This window comes from Tachypleus tridentatus, chromosome 4 (assembly GCF_004210375.1).
Source record: "Tachypleus tridentatus isolate NWPU-2018 chromosome 4, ASM421037v1, whole genome shotgun sequence".
NCBI classification, from domain to species: Eukaryota; Metazoa; Arthropoda; class Merostomata; order Xiphosura; family Limulidae; genus Tachypleus; species Tachypleus tridentatus.
The window spans coordinates 57,586,450-57,596,788 of NC_134828.1; the positions used below are offsets into that span (position 1 = coordinate 57,586,450).

Consider the following 10,339-nt stretch of genomic DNA (forward strand, 5'->3'; position numbering starts at 1 on the left):
TATGAGCATAAAACTATTTAGTATAAACATAAGTAGTTTAATATCACAATTTAAAGTCATTCCAGACAGTCATTCTTCACTGCTTCATGGGTTACACCAGTAACAAGGATTTAGGTTTAGATATTACAGAAAAAGGTTTGAAATTTTTGAGACTAAGAAAAGTATTTTTAAGCTAAACATGGAAATCAACATTCAGACTAGCAAACAGAAATTCTCTATTTATTCATCTATACATATGTAAGTATTCACAGATACATTTTAGTGAAAATACTCCATCAAAAAATATAATCTTTGGTGTGCAAAAAACTTTTTATGTTTACTTAAAGCCTGCCAAATGATGTGAATACATTGTAATACTATAACAAGCACAGAATAATTGTTAGGTCAGTTCCTGGGATTGAGCCTGTCATGAGAAACTTAAACTATGAAGAATCAATCAAAGTTTTTCATGTTAGTCACACACATTCTTTAAATTTTGAGGTTTGAAACATTATTTTTTTGGACCATTTGATCCTGGGCAAGTTATTAGTGCTCTCACTCACTAACTTGTATCTTATTGTACTTTTCAGTCTTGTGTCCTTTCTGAGATATTTTTTAAAGTGGTATTGCCACAGTAATTTTGAAACTGTTTTTCTACATTTCTTTCTAGTGTGGAACAGGAGGGTGTTTGTTTGAACTCTCTTTGCAGTTAGCTATAATTGTGGCAGGGAAGCAGTTCATTAACGCCGTGGTGGAAATGGGTGTTCCGTAAGTTTTTTAGTTAAAATAGACATTTATTGTAATAATTTCATGTAAGAACATTTTCTATGACAGTTGGCTCATTTTGAGATATTAGAACTGTTGTACTTTTTTTTTTCAAAAAGTGATTTTGATATGTTCAAGATTCATAGTTTATTAATGTTCAGTCAAACATGTAGTATGTCAGATTGTATGTAAAATTAAACTATTTATACATTCATGTCAACAACAAAAACTGATATTATTTTAAAACTAGGTAAAAATATTTTTGTATTTATCTAGATGGCTGTTACGGGTTTACAAGAAGTGGTCAGTGCATAAAAATGGTCAGTGTGCTCATGAAAACCATGCACCCACTCAGTGGGAGAGTGACTACAACTTAATAAACCAAGAAGAACTGGGTCTTTTTAGTGAATATCTTGAAATGGGTAAGGCTTAAGTTTAAAATAATGATGTGAAAATAATTACATTAATAGATACATATGTTCTACATAAAAACTTGAACAGATTAAAATGGTACTTTTTCCATGTCTGTGAAAAAATGTTAGATCTTTAACAATGACCTTGTAGTTTGTACATCATTCAAGAGCCTTAAAATCAAGTTATTCTAATTGTAGTTAACTGAGTAACTGACTACTATGGAAATGAATGAAATATAATTATTTTAAGTATCTCCAACGTAGTTTAAAATACTTTTAGATATATAATGTATAATTAACAGTAAAGATGAAATGTGTGATATGATAATAATGTATGTGAAAAACGTAGTTGGAGCAGCATTTAGAATGTTTTTGATGATGTAGAAATGGATATGAATTGTGTTTATTGCTCAGCCTGAAGGGTTATAATGCTAAGATTAAACATTTGATTCCCGCTATGGTTATGGGTCAAATTCCACATCGTACAACTTTGCATTTAACAAGAAACAAAGAAATTTTTTTTTAATGTTATGGGTTTCAGCTTGTTTTTCAGAACAGTTTAATGTATAGAGGAAACATTTATTAAATACCTGTAAAACAGCTACACCACCTCAATGATTAGTATTTTTTGGAACAGCAATTTTAAAGGTCCTTGTCTGTGTTTTAGTTTGTTTGTTTTTTAAATGAAACATTATTAATATGCTACTTGATTTTGATGTTAATGTTTCTGTCTTGACTTTCATGTCAAACTAGAAATTAAATCTCTTATTCAACCACCTTTAGACCTGAATCAACACCATAAGGTTAGAATTTCTGTGTAATAAAGTGTGATACTTCCAAGGAGTCACCACATGTATTATTGTTATTGTAGTCCACTAATTACATTAATATATTTAACTGTCTAAATCATAAAAAAACTTCCTCAAACATTAAATGTACAGTTCAATTAATAAACGTTTCTGTAATTTGTTCCCTTCTCCAGTGTTGCAGTTTGGATTTGTCACAATTTTTGTGGTTGCATTTCCTCTGGCACCATTATTTGCTTTACTAAACAACATCACAGAAATCAGGCTCGATGCTAGGAAGTTTATCACTTTCTTACGACGACCTGTTGCAGAAAGAGTTAAGAACATTGGTGAGTGCACAGTGTGGTGAATACAGCAAGCTGTTTAGTTTTAGTCTGTTAAGAAGAAAGTAAATTGACAATGTTACATATTTTTTATTTCAGACAAGTCTCTGATTTATTATGTTACATACATTATGTATTATTGCTCTAAATAATCACTAATTTGAATTTAGTTGTTATTTAAATGTTAGTATGTATTAAAATATGATATTTCTCAACAAGATTGGCATGTACTGTTCTCTATTATGACTCAAATATATTAAAATATGCAAAAAAAGAAAAACGACACAAATTATAATTATAGTTATTACAAATTAGGGTTTAGGTACAAGAGTTTTAGAAACAATACTGAGTTTTATATATGATCTAGAACCCGATATTTTATCGACAGTTCAGGCCCATAACAAGCAAATTCAATCCGAGTTGAGACTGTCACACATCACTTAAGCTGGCTATCTTGTATGGCTTTGCACTGATTACAAACTGACTTTTTCCAGGGATGCTATTTAATGTCCTTGTAGAAAAAATAATATCCCAAATTAATGTGTTGAAATTGAATGGTTTGTAATGTTCAAAATCTACTGCATACCTGGTTCCCAATTTTGTAGTTTTATGATTAATTGGTGTTAATCACAATAATAGCTTCTGAGGCCTATATCACACTGACTTTAACTGACTAATAATATTATTCCTGCTCTTGGGATGTTGGTTTATATAGTATATTGTGAGTTTCTAGAATATTCACCAAAGTTGGAAGATGCTAGTGTTTTCATAAAATAAATAAATATTAAATCTTACTCTTGAGATTCTTCTGCAAATTTCAAGAACAGATGGGACTTGTGCAATACAGAGCCAACAATATACATCACATGCAAAAAGGAAAACTATATTGAAATAAATGTAGGTACTAAAACAAATGTATCATGGTAAATCTGTTAGAAATCACAGTCTTAAAATGTAGACAATAATGTTGTGATACCCAACTTCTTTGTGACATACAAACACTCTTCCATTAACTGAGTGAGGACTGTCATTAGTAAATAATAACAATCATTTGACAGTCATGTGTGAACCAATCAGTTGTAAGAAATATTTGGATTTTAGCCTTTTAGGTATTTTCATTATGACATTTCTAGTTACCCAGATAGTGAAGTAATCTAATATTCATACTTTGAAGTTTGTTTTATTTCAAACCTCGATTTTTTTTACACTAAATATACAGAGAAGAATTATTAGAGTTAATTAATAACTCCTGATTAGTCTTTAGTGATAAGTATTAATTCATAACTTAGCTGAGATATATATAATCCATTCTATACATGAATGTAATGTTAATGAAAGAGAATTGTTTTGTAAGCAAAAAAATAATAAAAAGATTAGACAGTAAAGTTATTGAAATATATTCCAGTTATCCTAATAGGTTGATTCTATTTTGATAGGAATATGGTACAGAATTCTTAATTCTGTTGGAAAGATTTCTGTCATCACAAATGTAAGTACAGAGAATTATGAGCAATGTTTGTACTTGTTCTTTACCCTAACTGTTAGTAATATCACATACATTGATTACAGTGATAAAGGAATACTTCATACACATGTATGATATTAGAGTGAGACACCTTAAGAATCATTATAAGTGAAATAAACTCTTTGCATTTCCTTTCAAATTTTATCTAAATTATGAAATTATTTTGAGAAACGTTTGATGTTTAAGGTGATTATTAAATTAATGTAATTAATGTTATAAGTATAGGTCAGTTCCAAAACTGTAACTTAATATGATCTCTTTTAGAATTTCTGTGTACTTGTGTTCTTTCTGCAGTGATTTTCTAAAGCACCTTTAGTGGGTTTATAAAATACATTGATGTGATTTCTTTTTTGTGAGTCAGTTTACAAGTTTACACCTACTGACCATTGGTTGTTATTAATTAAAGACGAAATTTTGTGCATTGAAGAATTGTCATGGTGTTGATCTATCACAATTTTGATGTGATATAAAAACTTAATTGTTACTATTATGAAGAGACAGGAGTTTATAATGTATTACATATTGATGTCAATAGAAACAATAAATTGTTTTTTACCTTTCTGATCACTTGAAGTACAGTGTCACCATATTATTATTTTATTTTGGAATTCTATAGTATAATAATTCTATATAGTAAATTGATGTTCATTTAATAAAAAAAGTAACAATGTCATAAGAAATTTAAGATGAAAATGCTATTGTTTTCTGTTCTATCAAGCATGGTTAGTGATGCAATAGACATTTAACACAGTGAATGTTGTTATAATCCAGAATGTCAAACCCAGTTAACTGTGTACTATGACGTTTACATATGTGAATATTTTCTTCTACATTGTCCAATATACTTAATGGTGTGAAACATAATAATGTTTGCTCTTACACAATCAAACTAAATAATATTACAGTATATTATTTAAGGTGAAAGAAAGTGTGTTATTTTCGGAACTGTTAATTCTATATTCTTACTTTTCAGGCACTAATTATTGCCTTTACATCAAGTTTTATAGAGGAGACATTTTATAAAGTTTTCATTTCACCAGATGGGTCACTGAATGGATTTCTGAACTTTACTCTGTCAGATTTCAACATCAGTGACTTTCCTGGTGATTTGAATATTCTTTCTGAACCTGACACCAGTGTGGAATACTGCAAGTAAGTGTTAATTTTTGTTTTATTGTTTCAAATTAACAGAGCATAGAAAACAATATATGTGTGATTAAGAACCAATGTGGTGTCTCTTTAACCCAACTGGCATGGGATACCAGTGTTGTGTCTCTTTAACCCTACTGACATGAGACATCAAAGTGAACAAGTTACAACCGTTTTACGTAGATTCAAACTTTAACCCTATTGACATGGGATATCAAATTGTGCAAGGTACAACCATTTTATTGAGTTAATTTCAAAGTTATCATCCATGAAAGTATTTTTCATCATTGCAACAACATTTTTACCACAATGAACCAGATTCAAGGCAGTTGAATGCAACATGGTACATTTAGCATGTATAAGTTGGTGGAAATGATGCCTAGCATGCAAAGATAGATGGGTACAGATGATGTCTATCATGTTAAATGTATGGGTGGAAATGATGTCTAGCATGATCAGACATATTGGAAAAGATATCTGGTATGCGTAGATATTTCGATGAAGGTTATGTCTCGTATGCATAGACATATGGATTGAAATGATGTTTGGCATGTGCAAATATAATGCTGTAGGTGATATCTAGCATGTGTAGATATATGGGTGGAGTCAATAAAGGGTTGATTAAACTACTTAAAATAATACATATTATTAAACTTGGTACAAAAAGATACTTTATGACTTAAATATTAGTATTACATAAGATTTAATTCTTAAGTTAAAAAAATGAATATACTTCTCTACACAATCTGGTGATGCTCTGAATTTTCATTTACAAATATTTTTTTTCTCTCCTCTTGTGAGGGTTTCAGATTGTTCAACCAATTAGAAACGTACATATAGCAGATACTAACAACTCCGAATATAAAATTTCAACCCAAATGACAAATCCTTGTATTATCTTCTGTTTTTCAAGAAATTTGTGTAATTCTCATTTATATTGCTGTTGGACAATTGGTTGTATTTATATAACTAATAAAAGAGTGTATTCTATCCATAAATCAGGCAAGTTTCTTTTGTTTCGGCAGTCAAAGCCAATACTTCACGAAGCTAGCCTGATGGGTTTTGACAAAAGTGTTGCTTTAAGTAGTAATGAATTTGTTTTTTTTATAATCCTAATTGTGGGTTAGTTAGAAATAAGTTGTTTTACAATTCTATTCAAGTGCATTATGCAATATTTTTTAATGTAACATAATTATTCATAGTACTAAACAGAAATTTTATTATCCTTTTATAAACATTAAAAATAATCACAAGAGATTTCATAACATTCACCATCAGTTTTGTTTTTTATTCCGAAAGAAGTAACATTTGTACAAAACTTTAATACATTTTTCTCCGAGGAAGATGAAAGGATTGTTTCTAGATTCTGTTTTATGTGCAGTAAAAAAGTTATACATCTTCAAGAGAGAGAACTTCACTGATTTTATCTTCAGCAAAATTTGAATCAACTACATCGACTCTCTCAATGACTGTATTTCAGGATTGATACACAAATATTGTTTAAATAAAACACAATAGAATTTGAAGTGTAAACCCTTCGATGATGTTATTTCTTTTCTGTTGGTACAAATCTATTAATATTTCCCAGACATCAGAGCCACAAAATTCCAACAACATCTCCTCACTCAATAGGATTTCAAAGGAACTTTTTTGGAAGAAAACTATAGAATTAATTTCTAACAATTTGATATTGCTAACAAACTTGGATATTGCTGTTCATATAAGAGCACAAAATGTACTTAGCTGTTTAAGTTAGAAAGTTAACTTTATTTTAAAAAACTTGTCTGAGTACACATAACAATTTTAAGGTAAAGTTAAAATTTTATGAAATGCAAAACATCCACTATAAAATAAGTTGTTTAAAATGCTGGCTTCTATTTTAAGGTCATTTTATTTCATGGTTTCAGGTACCAAGACTACAGAGAGCCCCCAACAGCAAGCAACAAATATGAATATAAGACGTTATATTGGCAGCTGGCTACAGCTCGCTTGGTTTTCGTTTCTATTTTTGTGGTTGGAAACAATTTTTCAAATTATAGATCTTATTTTTGATTAAACTTAATTACATTTGCAGTTCATTTTTAGTTTATACTAAAATAAATCAATTAACAGTAGCTTTCACTTAAGGACATAAAATACAACCTTCTTTCTTCAAAAGATAGAATATTTTTAAATGTTAATTGTAGAACTAACCTGAGACTTTATTTAACCAAAGTTTTCAAAACAAATATAAAGTGTGAATAGCTTTTATTAAAACACCTTTTATTTGTAATTTAAATTTTTTTGAGGAAGCTAAATATATGTTTAGGTGTACATAAACCCACAGAACCAGTTGAGAATTGCTGTATTAAATTAACTTCAAGGGAGTTGGAAACTTTTTAACATTTACTGAGACTGAAAATGTATAAACATTATAACTATGTTCAGTTGTTTTTAATGAAGCAACATAAATAGAGTATAAAAGGTAATACATTTTAATACAGCCAGGACAATCCTAGAATGTTTTTAAAAGTTTCAGTAACATTTACTAAGTTATCCTTCACAAAATGGATTGATTAATCATTTTTGTTAATAAACTATCCTTTTTATTACCCAATTCTATAAGTGTTAGATTTTTTTGTGGCTTCTGTTCATCCAGTAGAATGTTTTTCTTATTATGTAGCACTGATACTGTTCTGAATGACTGTACATGCTCATTAGTAATTTAAGAAGACTTCATGATTTAATCATTGTTCATAAAGTTTTATAATCTGTATTGGTTAAACAGTGTTATGTAAAAGGATAATGTTTTAAAAACTGCTCCAGTGAAACTTATGTTTTTCCTTTTTTTAGTGTCTTGTATTCATCATGACAACTCTAATTTGTTGGTTAATACCAGACATTCCAAAGTCTGTGAAACTACAGATTAGACATGAAAATCACATCGTCAATGATGTGATTATTGAAGAAGAACTTAAAAGAGCAAAATATCTTGGAAGGAGGAAAACACCATGATTTTGGAACACATTATTTCACAGATTGGTAATATTTAAAAATTTGAACAAGGCAGAGTTTTTTTTCTGTTTAAGAGGTAAGTGAACAGGTTGATAATAACATCTAATCAAATATCTATGGTCGATGAAGTCCAACAGAGAATACAGTTTCCATACATATATGTGCCACAAGAACAAGTACGTTTTAAACTTTGCAAAAGTCTATGTTATTTAGAAAATTTCTTCTTTCACTTAACATTTGATATATTACAACCTCAAAGGTCAAACCTTGTTAAATCTTAAACAAATTATTTATTTTTGTTTATATACTTAATGTTTACACCATCTTGGTGACAACAGTTTTAAACTGTCTTGTATTATAACATTGATATTTTCTTTTGTTGAATGTTTATAAGTACTTAAAAGTTGTGAGAATATTGTGTTCATTATTTTTAACCAAACTTCTATCTTTCACGTATCTTTTAGAACAGGTGTCGGCAACCTTTTAGGTCTCGGGAGCCAATCTGAATTTAGAACAAGAATACTGCAGGAAATCAAAATAAACACTTATGTTACACACACACACACTTAATGAAATACTGTGTAAGTAAAACTAAAGAAAATGTAAATTGATTATTATATTTACAGTGTGTTCTTTTAATGACATTGGTGCTGTTACATAGTTTTGTTCCTTTCCCTGAAGTCTGTTTCACAATTTATTAAATGTAATTTCATATTCAGTTTTCTACTATTATTACTGAGCACGTTTTGTTTTGTTTTTCTGACTTAGGAGAATCTCTGAATACACAGGTAGAACCAAACATTGTGAAGATGATACTATAGAAGTGGAAGACCATTCCAGAGTTGTAGAATGAAGTAATATGCCTGCTCCTGCACCTTGTTCAAGGTGACGTGCCATCAGAATTCTAAAGAACAAGACTTGAACAGTGTTAACAGATCAACAACAAATGCTACAATCTGTCACGGTTCCAAATTGTTATCAACTTTGTCATTTGTGTATGAATCTCAAACTTGTGTTCAGAGTTTGTTTCAGAAACACCATTGTTAAGATAATGTTTACTCTTTGAACTGTTTTAGTGTCTCCACAATATTAAGTTCCAGTGTTTTAAAATAATGATAAATCAGGAATTAAAGTTTTTAATTTTTACACTGGTCATCACTTTTTAAATCATTGTTAAGTAGATTTAGTGAAAAAGAAGCTGTTTTTAATAAAGATCTTGAACTAAATTTTGTTCAGAGGAAATTTATCTTAACCTTCCTTTCTTTAGTTCAAAATTTGTCATCTATATTGTTTTTATCAGTGTCAATATACGTTGGTTGTCAGTTGTTTTTTTTAAGTGTGCTGTCAAATTATCAACAGAAAAAAATTCTTGAAATGATTGTAACAAAGAGTACACTAAAGTTATTTGATTAACTCAAAGGAACATTCTTTAAAGTTAATGAAAACTTCAGTTTATGAATTAGTACTTACTGTTATAAATGTGTGCATCATTGAAAAATAGTGAATATTCACCTAGATGTATTGGATACAACTTCAGTTTTTAACAGATTTGTGTTTAAGTATGTACTTGTCATAATCCTTTAATAATAATTTGAATCACTCGTTAGGGTGAATGAAAATTTTAAAGTAAATAAACACTAGTTTATTTGTTTCGAATATTTACGTAACAGCAATCGCCCCTAGATTTCAACTGATACACTAGAGGGAAGGAAGCTGCTCAATAACACCCACCGTCAACTCTCGGACTATTATAATTACGTCACTTGACCGTCAGCTTTTAGACTATTATAATCAAATCACAAGGGCGCCAGCTTTTAGACTATTATGATTACATCATTTGACCATCTGCTTTCAGACTATTATAATCAAATCACTTGACTACCAACTCTTGGACTATTATGATTACATCATTTGACCATCACTCTTACGGTATACTGAAAACCACAAAGTGTTTGCGCGATTTGTTTCTGCAATGGGATGCGAACCACGAATCCACAATCCAACACGCTAAGTGCTAAATCACGTCCTGCCCAGAGAGAACGAGCGAGCCACATAAGAGTAAAAATGTACTTAAGTAAAGACAAATGTTGGAAGAGAATTCTTCTTTAGATACGGTGTGTTTTGTTTACATTTATATTGCATTAAATTGTAAATAAATTGCATGTATATCAAAACTTTGTTTTCTGATGTCATTTGTGTTATTTATACGATAAAACTTAAATCATCAATCTCATACACTGGCACAGTTTTCTTTATTCTTATACAAGACGGTAGAGTACGTTTTGACACCGGAAACTGATAAATATCTTTAATGGTTTATGTGCAACATGTGTGTTTCACACGTCTCACGCTACTGTTTAAAATAGCAATATTTAGAATGTGAAA

General features: G+C 29.6%; 1 protein-coding gene across 1 annotated transcript; it reads left to right on the forward strand.

The window, feature by feature from the left end:
• The first annotated feature begins 593 nt into the window (after positions 1-593).
• LOC143249194 (anoctamin-2-like) lies at positions 594-10,128 on the forward strand. The gene is made up of 8 exons (XM_076498660.1): positions 594-747; positions 1,021-1,166; positions 2,140-2,292; positions 3,723-3,775; positions 4,785-4,963; positions 6,868-6,973; positions 7,793-8,535; positions 8,723-10,128. Exons 1-7 carry the CDS (start codon positions 737-739, stop codon positions 7,952-7,954), a joined length of 810 nt encoding a protein of 269 aa, XP_076354775.1. The 5' UTR covers positions 594-736; the 3' UTR covers positions 7,955-8,535; positions 8,723-10,128.
• Positions 10,129-10,339: the final 211 nt, after the last annotated feature.

Bases quoted from the DNA above. Each gene is read 5' to 3' on its own strand.
- LOC143249194 (XM_076498660.1), top strand. The intron at 1,167-2,139 runs GTAAGGCTTAAG...TCCCTTCTCCAG, and splicing joins TAGTGAATATCTTGAAATGG to TGTTGCAGTTTGGATTTGTC. The intron at 4,964-6,867 runs GTAAGTGTTAAT...TCATGGTTTCAG, and splicing joins ACCAGTGTGGAATACTGCAA to GTACCAAGACTACAGAGAGC.